Below are 13772 nucleotides of genomic sequence, written 5' to 3' on the forward strand. Positions count from 1 at the left end.
CATATCCTTCTGAGACATAAACCTATGAATTCAGGAAAATAAGGAAAGTATCATTGTAGCCAGAAAAGAAGAAATTGAAGTAATTGCATTTGGCGAGCTGTCCATAAATAGCCGTCTTTTTTCTTTATTAATTTCTTTTTCCTTTAAGACAGAATATTATGATGCATACCAGGAAAAGGGAGATGAAGGAATTCCAGGCCCACCAGGGCCCAAGGGAGCTCCTGGCCCACAGGGTGAGAATAAATTTCTTCCTAAAGCATTTGCTGATCATTCCATGTCTTTCTTTCAAGGCAAAATGTATAGCATGTGTTTACAGACCCAGAACTGGCAAGAGGAGAAGGGAGGTCTCCTAATGTTCATAGGTGGTGATATTTTTTGGTGTTTCCTAATTTTCATAAGAAAATTCCATAGGTGGTATACAGTAGAAGGTAACTGAATTATCTTTATGTAGGAAAGCATAACGTTCAAGTCTGGTAGGAAGACACAAACATGACTGGAGAGAAGGAGGTGGGAGTGTCCGAAACCAGCAATCTCAGTGGGATACAAAAGAGAAAATGGAGTCCCTGAAAAGCTATAATTTGAGCAAATCCACACAAATAGTGACAAGAAGGAACTGAAGTCCTGGTTTTCTGACTTCCAGCATCATGAATTAAAGTCACATTTACTTACGTTCTATCTCTTTTGATAGATTGCAAAGATCTGGCTAATAGCTCTTATCTCTTACTACACATTAAAATCCCCAGGAACTGCTAAATAAGAACCATGTCCAGGTCCCATCCCTGTGGTTCTGATTTAATTGCCTGGAGGAGGGCCCTGGATACTGGCAGATCGTTAAAGCTCCCCAGATTAATTCTAATGTGCAACAGGATTAAGAACCACTGATCTAGGAAAATATTGATTTAAATAAGATTTCAAAGAAGAATTTTACTTAAGAGGGGTAAAAGTCTCAGTGTACTTAAACAAATGGACAGATAAGTATTAGACATGGATTTTTAAAAATCTGATATGCTTACTATAAATCACTCATATACATCAAAGAATTAGAGCCCTATGTAGTGTTACAGCTATAAGTGATCGGAGATGGATCCAGACCAAACTCATATTCTTGACAATTCCAGCTATTTAATATTCTGGCATCTGAATCATCCCAGCAAAATACCAAACACAGAGCCAACTCTTAGGAAGTGTCTTGTTGAATTATTTGAAGATGATAAAGTAGCATGATTTACTTTTTTAAAAAAATTGAAGTATAGTTGATTTACAATATTATATTGGTTTCAGGTATACATATTTCTCTCTGCTGTACCATATATCCTTGCTGCTTATTTATTTTATACATAGTAGCTCATGTCCCTTATCCCCTACCCCTGTCTCTCTTCCCTCCCCCTTTTTGAGTGCTAGACATCTAAGATGAACTTAGTTTCTTCTTTAGAGTTTGTTTAAATGAGTGAAGTTTTCTCATATTTACCTCTGTGAGAGTGGAGAAAAAGTATGAAAAATGTATTATTATATTATTATTATATCGTCATCCAAGATTTCAACAACCAGGGGGAGGGAATATTTACATCTTTGTAAACAATTAATTGCTATTATGTATTCACAGGTCCCAGTGGTCCCCCTGGAGCCCCTGGAAGTCCTGGTACGTACATGTTTCTCAGGATACCAATAGAAACGCTATTAAATGGAAAACACACTGCTCTCTAGTGAGTCTACAGTATTTACGTAAGACAAATGTTTCATTAATTGACATACAAGTGTTTCCAACTTCTTAATCCTTAACTTTGTGACCTGCAGGGGAAAAGGGAGTGGAAACTGGGAAACTGACACAAAGTAATAAAGAAATGCTCTTTTTTACTTCTCAGTAGTTTTAACTAAGTGTAAGACAGTAACTTCAGTGTAAGGAGCAGAAGGCTTGAAACTCAGAAGAGGCACAGAGCTAGAAAAACAATAATTTTATGGCAACTAGCTTGCTTAAAATGATAGTTTTCATAGTGTATCACAAGTTGCCTAAAGACACATAGATTACAGCTGTTGTGTAAAGTTTTAATTTTAAAAATATATTGTTTGTGGTACATAGACAATTCTGTGAAGTGGAAAAACTATCCATGAGTCATTGGAGTGGTTGCCTCTTGAGAGAGGAAGAATAGGATCAAGGATGGTTAAAGATCAACCACCGTAGCCTCAGTTATAACTGTCGTACCGTAATGTGTCATTTTGTAAAGGAGACAAAACTAAGAACAAAATAGCAAAGATTTAGTAAGCCCTGCCATGGACTATATTTTTCTCTGTACTATGCTGTATATTTAAACTATTTCATAATTTTGAAAATGAATTAAAATTAAACAGACTGAAGAACTACATGTATATTATAACCCTATTGCAAAAGAAAAAGATCAATGGATAAATATTATGTGTTCTTGCATATGCGTGGAAAAATATATACCAAACTCTTAACAGCAGGTATTTCTTGAAGTTGAAATGATGCAAAAGGGGATTTTAAAGGCCTGACCAAATATTAAGAAAGACTTCCTTCCAAGTAATGAATAGAATGGTTTAAAAAGCCAGCAAGTGAAAATTAAAAAGCTCTAAAACAGATGTCAATCCGAAGGATTATTAGCCTTTAGGCCAAAATCTTCAAGCTCAATAATCAGAAATAATCGGATATTACCCCCACTGGTTTCTCAGCAGAGATTCTTAACTATGAGGCAGAGATTTGAGACTGCCCTTCTCACATCCGGGTCATCTTAGAAGGGACAGAAGAAGGGGGTTTTGTATCACCTGGCATGGCTTCTCCCCCAGGAGATGCCTGCCTCCCCCAGGGTACCCTTTAATATAACTAAGACGATTGGCAAGAATAGAGTCCAATTACAATTTCCTCTCTTTCTCATTGGAGACCCTGAAAGATAGGCATCTTTTAGTCTCTAATAAAAAGAATTTATAAAATAACATATACTGAAGAATTTCTCCTGAAGTCCTTTTGAATCAAGAGACTACAGTGCATCCCAACCTCTGTTTCAGCCCCTTGTAATAAGTCACATAAATTATCTTCTTGAAATGGAATGGTCTGAGCTCTGCTGTATTGTGATAGTTTAACAAGGCCACAGATAAGGGACATCAGATAATTCACTTTTATATGCTCTATATACTTTTCAATTGTACAACTTTTATAAGAATATATCACTTTTTGCAATTGAAAAACAAATGTATATTAATCAGGGAAACATCTAAAAAACAATAAATGATTATTTTCTCCAAGGGTCATCAAGGCCTGGCCTCCAAGGAGCCCCTGGAGTACCAGGAGCAAAAGGAAGTAAAGGCGAGCGAGGACCCCCAGGAAAGAGCACAGTGGGGCTTCCCGGGTCCCCTGGCTGTCCTGGTTCACCAGGCCCTACAGGGTTGCCAGGACCTCCAGGACCACCAGGTAAAGATGCCCTTTTGCGTACGTTGCCCGGTGACAGAGATCTGCCCATCGGGGGCGATGAACCTTACGCGCGGCTTGGCCCTCAGTGTGGACCGTAGGAGTTATGTTTCCACTGGAGTTTCATTTATTAACTCTCTGTGGAAGCAGCTACGGTGGCAGGGCTACTTTGCAAGCGCAGCCCGGTGTTAGCCTGAGTTCCCACAGAGGGTGGAGCAGGAAACAGGGACAAGGGGAGAGAAGCAGGGAAGGAATGACCATTATCAAGTTGGCCTAGGCCAAGCGCAACTGCTCATTCAGTCCCTGGAGACTATCTTCCAAGAAGCTGTATAACTTCGTCTCAGGATAATCTTTCCTGGGGAGACAAAGAGGCAAGAATTTCCCCACCAGACCCTATTTCGCATGGGTCAAGGTTGTGCCCCACAGGACGGGACTAACACCCTACCATCCCCACCCACATCCCCCCACAGACACACACTTCCAGGCTGTGTTGGCATGGCTCCTGGGGCATCCTGTGGCTTGTCATCAGCAGGGAAGCCCCAGGACAGGAGGCTAGAGGTGTGCAACATGGACCAAAGCAAGATGCTGCCAGGAAAAGTGGGTCAGAAACCAGCTGCAGCCCAGAGGCTCTGAAGCGGTACCTGGAAGTTCTGATGAAGTTATCCTTTTCTCTCCATCCCCTGATAGAGCCACTTAGCATTCTGTATGTGGCTGATAGGGATATAGAACCTCAGGAACATACAGATCGCTCTATATATTTTTACATGCCTTTCCTGGCAGGTTCCTGGGAGGTCTTGTGTTTTATACCCAACCCTCCTACTAGCCTTAAGAATCTTCCATGCATCAGTGATATTTTTAAGAAAGGAAGAAACATTATTTATAGACAATATAATTATAAACATAGAAAATTAAAAAGAATAATCTGGAAAACTCTTAGTAGTAATAAAATAATTCAGTTAAGTGTCTAGTTATATGAGCAATATTAAAAATAAAGGGAGTTCCCTGGTGTTCTAGTAGTTAGGATTCGGCACTTCCACTGCCGTGGCCTGGGTTCAATCCCTGGTCGGGGAACTAAGATCCCAGAAGCAGCACATCACGGCCTAAATAAATAAATAAAAGCTTTCCTTTAGGCTAACAACAATCTAAGAAATTATCCTATTAACAGAAGACAATGTCTAAGAACAAGCTGTTAAGCTATGGAGTGGATCTATGGAAAACAAAGCAAAACTCAACAAAAATACTTTACTGTATATCAGGGGTTTGAACAACTTCTAGCCCTCCAAGTCTTTCTCCAGGTGTAGGTTTTGTGTCCTCATTTTATCCATGACAAGCCTGATATGCACAGCTCACGAAGCTCAGGAATGTTCAAATCAGGATCTGGCCCACAGGGCGCCTGCCGTAGATCAGCTCCCGCTCCAAAGGCACCATGCTCCCTCGCCCTTCAGAGACTGTTCTTGTTTCTTACCCTTTCTTCTCTAAGCAACACCTATCTGTCCTTCCTGTTGGAGCTTCAAAGTCCTGCAGAAAGTTTTCACTGAGCCCACCTACCTCTTATAACACTCAGGTTTATCCTGATCATAGAATTTTCCACATTGCTTGTCTGAGTCAGTTTCCCCTATAAGACTCAAAGCTCTTTGAGGTCAGGGAGTGTCTCATTTACTCTTTGAAGCCCAGCATACAGCATGGGGGCTGGAACATTGTAGGTACTCAAATATTTGTTGAGTTAAATATGAAATGAATATGAAAATGTATAAGTATCTACAAATGTATAAATGTAAAAGTATACATGAGTCTACGTTAAGTGTAAAAGTGCCATAAGATTTTACTTTTTTTCTATTTTTTAAATTCAGTTTGTTTTATTGAAGTATAATTGATGTACAACATTATATTAGTTTCAGGGGTACAACATATTGATTCAATATTTGTATATATTATGAAATGATCATCACAGTGTCTAGTTAGTGTCTGTCACCATACATAGTTACAATTTTTCTCTTGTGATGAGAACTTCCAAGACCTATTCTCTTAGCAACTTTCAAATATGCAGCACAGTATTATTAACTATAGTTACCATGCTGTATATTTCATCCCTATGATGTATTTGTTTTATAAGTGGAAGTAGATTTTACTGTTCAGAGATAACTACCCATTCAACTTAAAGACACAGATAACTGGATCACAAAATAAGCATTCTTTCATAATGGAACAGACATAATATAACACATACATATTCCATCCAAATTAAATGTTTCCACTGTTACCTGTTGCTCTGAAATTGGGGGAAGCTATAGGTATTGTTTGTACATATTTAGTTTCATCAGCATTGCCTTCAACCTATATTGGAAATGGCAAGACCAAAAATTAGATCATAGAACACAACAATTGGAGAGAATTAACTATTGACCGTACCATTATAATAGCAGATGTATGTGGAAGACTGGGAACAGCTTTCTTGAAAAGCTGCTTTAAGAATGACAAACTCGGGCTTCCCTGGTGGTGCAGTGGTGAGAGTCCACCTGCCGATGCAGGGGACACGGGTTCGTGCCCTGGTCCGGGAAGATCCCACATGCCGCTGAGCGGCGAGGCCCGTGAGTCATGGCCACTGAGCTTGCGCGATTAGAGCCTGTGCTCCGCAACGGGAGAGGCCACAACAGTGAGAGGCCCCCGTACCGCAAAAAAAACAAAAACAAAAACAAAAAACTAGCTTTGGTGTTTTCTCTTTGTAGGTGGTATTGTTCTTCGCAGAGGTCCCCCTGGAGATGGTGGACCTCCAGGCCATACAGGGTCTCCAGGAATCCCGGGAGTCGATGGGCCCAAAGGTTGGTTCAATCAGTGATGTTTCTCAACTAGAATAAGCCATTCTCATCATCTTTATTATCACTGATTTTATATTTCCCTGAGACAACAATGACCCCAAAATAGCAGACAGTCAGAGACGGCTTCTTTTCCAAAAGGATTACCTAACGGTATTTATTTATCTGGAAATGAATCATTTATTTAGCACCTATGCAATAAATCATTGGCTCTTCCTAGTATGTGGGTTGTAGCCTGCACTCAAGGAGAGAAACACTGAAATAGTAAATATTTAATACTAGGCTCTTGGGATTTCCTCTCTCAGAACGCAAAAAATAAGCTCAGATAAAGTAAGCAGGTATAATAGATGAATGATGTTTTTATTAATATGTACAATGTCCTAAATGATTTTCACTACATGAAAAAATTTTTAGGCGTAACGAATGATCGTGTGGTTCGAAAATATGTCCTTTCTAAGGACTCGGCATGGGTTTGTGAGTGATGCAAGTGTGTTCTCATTGCAGGGGAGCCAGGCCTTTTGTGCACACAGTGTCCTTGTGTCCCAGGGCCTCCAGGCCCCCCAGGATTGCCGGGGTTAGATGGCGTAAAAGGATTCCCAGGTACAGACAATTTGCACACAAGTATCTTTTCAAGTACCGAAAGGGTCGATTCATTGGGCAGGAAGAAAAGGCATCAGACTGCTAGATGTCAGGATGTGGTTTATATGAATTTAGAGGGAGACTTTCAGAAACATACTCTGTTAACATAAAGGAAGCCAAAAATCCCATAAAAGCTGGCATTTCCCCTTATTCCGTCTTAGTTGCTGAACTCTAGCAAACCACTGTGTTATCCAGGAATTGTAAACTCACTTTTCTACAGGGGACCAGCTGGTAACCTGGAGGAGTGAAGCAGCCATACCAAACACAAACCACTTTTTTCTTCCATAAAGAAATAAGCCCCTGGGACTTCCCTGGCAGTCCAGTGGTTAAGACTCTGGGCTTCCACTGCAGGGGGTTGAGGGTTCGATCCCTGGTTGGGAAATTAAGATCCTGCAGGCTGAGAGACGTGGCCAAAAAAAAAAAAAAAAAATGCAAGAAACTGTCTCCCATTCTTTTTTTCAAGAGACATGACCCTTCTCAGTCTAATTTTTCATGTTCCCCCTTTTGATATCATCATGGGCACATGCACTATTTCACATTATTCTTAACCGTACAAGCATGATAACAAAGTTCGCCAGTGGCCCCAGTGTTGGGGAAGATAAGGAGTGGTGAGGACTTCAGTAAACTGAAGGGGCTACGCAGTAAATGGGGAGGTGCCATCAGGCACTCAACTCCAGCCTGTTGTTACTTGGCAGCCTTTTAGGCTCTGTGCTAATAAATCTTCCAATTTTTCATGGGAAGAATAAAATTGGGATTTTTTATCTGAAATCTCATGTTTTAAAAAAAATATTAGCCGTCAACTTTTGAAGGAAAAAACATTTCATAGGCCAGTATCCTGAGGACTAAATAAAGCATATGTCGCTTCCCTTGTCGACCTCTGTGCCAGACCAGAACTCTCCACCTCAGCGCTGTTGCTCCAGGCTGTCTCTGCCTCAGCTCTCCTACCTTCCCCTTCCCTGGTCATACAAATGACCATGGACAAAGCCTTGAAGTAGAAAAAGTCTCTATTTTATTAGTTGGGTTCCTCTGCCCCTGTGCCACTCTGCTGGCTACCCAGGGCCTTCACGTGGTATCACACACCATCTAGGTTCTGCCATTAGCACCTTGGTCTATAGACACCATCCTCAAATGATTTCTCATTAACTAATAAGAGCTCTCAAGTTACAGAGCCCTTGCTCAGTGCCCTAGGCATGGTTCTAGATGTCTTCTGTGCCTCCATCCCTTAGTCCTCATGTCAACCCTAGAGCTAAGTGTTACATTAACCCCATTTAACAGATGAGGAAGCTGAGGTATCAGATGACATAGCTAATAAGTGGTAGCGCCTGACCCCAGTCCGGACACTGTCCTCTGGAGACATGCTCCGCCTTCTACACTGGAACCCCTTAATTGCTGTACCAGGCACTGCCCTTTGAGCCAGGTTAATCCAAAGCTCTACCTTTGGAGCTAAGAGCTAAAAGCTCTACCTTTGGAGATAAGAGCATGTTTGCATGTTACCACCATCCAGTAGACATTTGCATTGACACAGAGTCTTCCGGGAGGCTTGGTCTCAGTCCAAAGAAGAAAGGCTCATGGTGGCAGCTGCGAGCACTGTGGCCAGCCAGTAGAGGACACGCATTAGGGCAGGGATCCTTTGTCACCCTCAAATCCTACCCACCTCTTCATGAAGGCCTTAGTTGCTTTGCAGTGACTGCCCCCTGACTCCCTGAGACAAGCCTGACAGGAAAGGATGGGGCAAAGAACAGGGGGCAGTGTTTTTCATACAGCACCTATTTGACGCCCAAGTCTCTGGGGGAAATGTTAAAACAAAAACTAAAAGGAAGGGAGGAAGGTAAAGAACAAAAGGAAAGCCATCATAATTTTCCTACATCCCCAGAGCGATCTCTGGCCCAAGGCTGGTGATGCAGGCGGGCAGCTCACTGCTGCTAACCAACCAGTTGCATTGCTGTATTTTCCTTGGTTTTCCTACATTTGAGGTACTACAGGTATAGCTCAAAGAGATACATAAGCAGTAAAACTGTTTGGATTACTATACAAAAAATTCTCCTGGCTTAAATCTTGCAAAAAAAAAAAATCTGAATAAACATTTGTTAATAAACTGACCTGAGATCCATCCAAAAGATCCTCTAAAGGGATCCTCTTTACAGAGACAGTTAAATAGAGGAAGTATAAAATAATACAATAAAACGCAATTTGGCAACCGATATACAAAGCCTCAGAAAGATTTGTACCTGTTTGGACCTGCAGTTACACTTTTAGCAATTTATTGTAAAGTAAATCTTTGGATAAATTTGCAGAACTAAATATCCAGAGGTATTTATCATAGCATTGTTTACAACAACTAAAGTTGAATAAGACAATCTAAATGTCTAAAAATAGCTGTTAGCTGAATGAATGATGGTTCACCCATACAATAGGCTACCATGCAGCCATTTAAAGGGAAGCTATAAGTCCATATTTATTGACATATGTACAGTATGATTCCAGAAAAGTGTATTACGAGTCCTATGCATTTATGGATATAAAATTTTATGAGTAATGCACATGAAAATTTTAGCAAATACTGTCATCTGGTGGTAGATTTATGCGTGATTTTTATTTTATTTTTATACAGCAAGTTCTTATTAGTTATCTATTTTATACATATTAGTGTATATATGTCAATTCCAGTCTCCCAACTCATCACACCACCACCGCCCCCGTATGTGTGATTTTTATTCTCTTTCTGTATTTTTTTTTACAATGAACACCCATTACTTTTACCATTAGAAGAAATAAATGTGTCTCCTTAAAATTATAAAGACGAGAATTTTAGGAAGCTAAAATTTAAGAGTTCTTATTTTGAATGTTATCTCTTGTTCCAGTTATTTACTCCCATTCTTACCTTGCACTGTGTGTTTTAATAAAGAAATTTTCTTTCTTCAGAAGAAGACATCCTATTTTCTTCACATACTGCATTACCCTGGCTGTTCAGAGTTTGTGTTCAATGTATACTTAATAATTTACTGCTTTCAGGAAGACAAGGGGCAGCTGGCATTAAAGGAATCCCAGGGTCCCCAGGAAGCACTGGTCTTCCAGGATTTCCGGTAAGATTTCATGGTTTTAAAGCTTTATTTACTTTCAATTTGGAAAATGGAGCCCTCTGGAAATATGGTTGCACCCCATATAGGTTGTCAGTTTGGTGCCTGGCAAGGAGCACTTAATAGTAAAGCACTTAGTAGATACTTGTTGATTGAATGAATAAATGAATGATGTGCGAAAGAATAAGTGAATGAATTAATGAATTTATAATCATTTCAAATGGCATCAGAGACAGAAGCTGATCAGTGGCTGCCTGGGGCTGAGGCTGGGAACAGGGATGGGCTGCAAATAGATTTGCGGGAATTTGGAGGAGTGGTGGAAACATCCTAACACTGGATTGTGGTGATTGTAGCATGAATGTGTAAATTTACTAAAAATCATTGAATTGTATTCTTACAAAAGATTCATTTTATAATATGTAAATTATACATCAATCAAGTTGTTAAAAATTTAAATCAGAAAGTTATACTTGGATAAATATATTTAAATCAAATTATCCATAGATGCATATTGAAATTTACCAATATTCTAACATAATCTGAATTATGTGAAGGTTGTATCATATTGAATTATATTATTGTATATATATTGCATTGAATTACACTAATTGAATTTTTTTTATAGTTTTGGAAGAAAAAAATAAAGCCAAAAAGCTTGAAGTTTTACTTATGGGCCAAAGAAAGGGTCTGGAAAAAAAAGCCATGTTCATTGAAATTGAAAAGTTCTTATTGACATTTTTTAATATTGACACAAGAACTGTACCCAAATGCAAGGTAGGCTCATTTTTGTACCACCCTAGGGATTCCCGGGTGATCAGGGTCATCCGGGACTTAAAGGAGAAAAAGGTGAAGCATCTCAGCCAGAGAGACAAGTGGGTGCCCCAGGGGATCCAGGCCTCCGAGGACATCCTGGAAGAAAGGGCTTGGATGGAATTCCTGGAACTCCGGGAGTAAAAGGATTACCAGGACCTAAGGGAGAACCGGTTGGTATCTAGACACTGTTTTCAAATTACCCTCCCTCTGAATGAAGGGCTCTAAAGTTAAGACATCAGATGATTTCTTTTCAAAAAATTGTTGCCCATTCAGCACAGTTCATCCCTTTAACTGCAGGATGAGGCATCTTCAAATGAGCAGTAATAACCCGAACAAATATTTATAGTATTTTGACAAAAAATAATAGCACTCCATGGTTTTTTTAGCCCATAGAAAATTCTACATTGATAATGACCTTGTTTCATACACAAGTTACAATTCCACATTTGTATCAAATGAGTTTATAAGGAAGTTCAGAAAATGATTAATAATGGAAAGTTTTAGTCAACATTTGGGGGACAATGTTCATTCTTTTAAGTAAAAATAAATGCATAAGAGGACAGAATATTTAGGGTTTTGTCATTTGGGTAAATGTTTTGTCATTTACCGTGTTTAAGTTTATATAATTCTGTCTCTTTTCATGGGATGGAATCTCTCACACGTTCAAGTGAGAGGTTCCTACTAGGATCTTTTTTTTTTTTTTAGCATCTTTATTGGAGTATAATTGCTTTAAAATGGTGTGTTAGTTTCTGCTTTATAACACAGGGAATCAGCTACACATATACATATGTCCTCATATCTCCTCCCTCTTGCATCTCCCTCCCACCCTCCCTATTCCACCCCTCCAGGTGGTCACAAAGCACCCAGCTGATCTCCCTGTGCTATGCAGCTGCTTCCCACTAGCTACCTAGTTTACATTTGGTAGTATATATAAGTCCATGCCACTCTCTCACTTCATCCCCAGAATCTGTTTTTAAATGTCATAGAGGCAGAGGCTGAGAACCTATCGCATGTATCTGAGAAGTTTGCAAGGCATGCTGCCCAGCCTGTTTTATGAAATCCCAGTTTCTCCCAGGGTTAATCAGTGTCGTCCAATACAAAGGGTTCCACCTCAAGCAGAGAAACTTGTCAAACAAATTTAAAGATTCACTCACAGACCCTTTAGTATGAGAATATGAATAGTGACTCCCCAGGTTGTGGATATGATATGCAGACTTTCCTAAACCTTTTAACTACAAAATGCTTTTTGAGTGGAAGCAGCTAGCAGGGCCAATGTTTCAGACTCTCTTTGGCAAACTGTCAGCTGCCCCTCCAGAGTGGCAGTTATCCTTAAAGAGGGCTGGAGTCGGGAACTCTTTTGGTCTAATATCAAGACAGTTCATGTGATGCTTCCATTTGCATCGCCCTAATTTTTTTTATTAGTTCCAGTAAAGAAGTCCCAGAAAGTAAGAGAAAATCAAGGAACTGATTTGAGTCTTACACCCTGCAATTATAAAAGAAGGATTGCTCAGTCCCGCATTGACACTAAACAATGAAAAATCCAGTCAAATTTATTATTTGGGGCCATGTTGGAGAAGAAGGGGAACTTCGATTATTTTGTCAAATTCAACTTCTTTAAAATAAACAACTCATTTTCAAAGTGACAGACTATGGAATGAACAATAAAAAAATTTTATAAGAAAAAAATTACTATAGATAGAATATCTCCTTTATAATAAAAATACCTGGTGAAAAACCAATTGAATTAAAGTTTGCTGTACTGGTTTTATTTTAGAAATGTGCCGGTAACATGAATGTCACCTCTCATGCCATTTGAGTTGTTGGCCAATTTGAGCTAAGTTTTTGGGGCTGTTGTCATATGTGGCATCCCATTGTAGGACACCTTAAGTGGGACTCAAGAGAGTTAATGAAATGTTGCTGGATTCCAAAGGGCAAAACAACAGACATCATTCAGTGCTATTATTTTAGGAACAACGCCCTTCAGGTAACAACTGCTTTTTAATTCAGGATCTTCTCCATGACAACCTAACTGGTATTCGTATTCATGGTGAGGTTAGCCTGTGTAAAGGGATACTGGATGAATCACTAACCAAACGTACTTCTATTGATACAGGCCCTGAGTGGGGAGAAGGGAGACCAGGGTCTTCCAGGGGATCCTGGCATCCCTGGGTCCCCAGGACCTGCAGGACCGGCTGGACCATCAGACTATGGACCTTGGGGAGAGCCTGGTCCAAAAGGCACCCAAGGACTTCCTGGAGCCCCTGGACCACCTGGAGAAGCCGGTTGGTTAGTTTTCTTTCCAGTCCTGTTTTCCTGTGGAGTGGGTTGATGGTTCCTAGCGCTAGTGAAACTCCCTCAAGACTAATGAATAGAAACATGCTTCTAGTAAATAGACGATGTCAACTTGTAGACACTGGGAAATAACACGTAGAATATGGTAGAGATAATCCTCTTTTTCCCTGTTACTGAGCTGTACAGCTGAAATTTCCTAGGAACAGTCTATATCCATTACTGATGTAAATAAACGGAGTGAACAGATCCTAAGACATGAGTGGAAGTTAGCTATGATAAACAAAGGGAAGGCAAAAACCTATAGGATTGATCTTGAGAAGCCTCTTCCTGGGCCCAGGGCCCACTCATGTTATTGCAAATTTGTTCTTTTTGATTCATAACCTCATAAATGGTTTCTAAAGAAAACTTCAAAGTATCTAAGACAAATGAAGAAAAGTTGTCTTGATAATAAAGTCCCGTTAATTTTGGGATCCACGTATACTGAACGTACTTGCGGGATTCAGGAGGGATCTGAACCTCAATGTTTATCCGTGGTGGAGAACATGGCGAAAGATGAGAATTTCATGTTACTGACAGTGTTAAACAAATAATGCTACCATGGTCTTTTTTACTTCTAAAATCACTTTAGAGACCCAAAAAACCACTGGTCTCCAAATCTTTTTATAGCATCCCTCACCAGGAATAAAATTTTTGAGTGCAGTATCCCCAGTAGTATTCACA

General features: G+C 39.8%; 1 protein-coding gene across 1 annotated transcript in view; it reads left to right on the forward strand.

Annotated features, from left to right (window-relative positions):
* COL4A3 (collagen type IV alpha 3 chain) overlaps window positions 1-13772 on the forward strand; it is a 132983-nt gene that overhangs the window by 82770 nt on the left and 36441 nt on the right. The window contains exons 19-26 of the mRNA XM_065880996.1: window positions 149-233; window positions 1604-1639; window positions 3257-3421; window positions 6145-6237; window positions 6736-6831; window positions 9883-9953; window positions 10748-10930; window positions 12874-13042. Coding sequence (XP_065737068.1) covers window positions 149-233; window positions 1604-1639; window positions 3257-3421; window positions 6145-6237; window positions 6736-6831; window positions 9883-9953; window positions 10748-10930; window positions 12874-13042 — 898 coding nt within the window. The remainder of the gene's footprint in view (window positions 1-148; window positions 234-1603; window positions 1640-3256; window positions 3422-6144; window positions 6238-6735; window positions 6832-9882; window positions 9954-10747; window positions 10931-12873; window positions 13043-13772) is intronic.

Source organism: Phocoena phocoena, chromosome 7 (assembly GCF_963924675.1).
Source record: "Phocoena phocoena chromosome 7, mPhoPho1.1, whole genome shotgun sequence".
Lineage (NCBI taxonomy): Eukaryota > Metazoa > Chordata > Mammalia > Artiodactyla > Phocoenidae > Phocoena > Phocoena phocoena.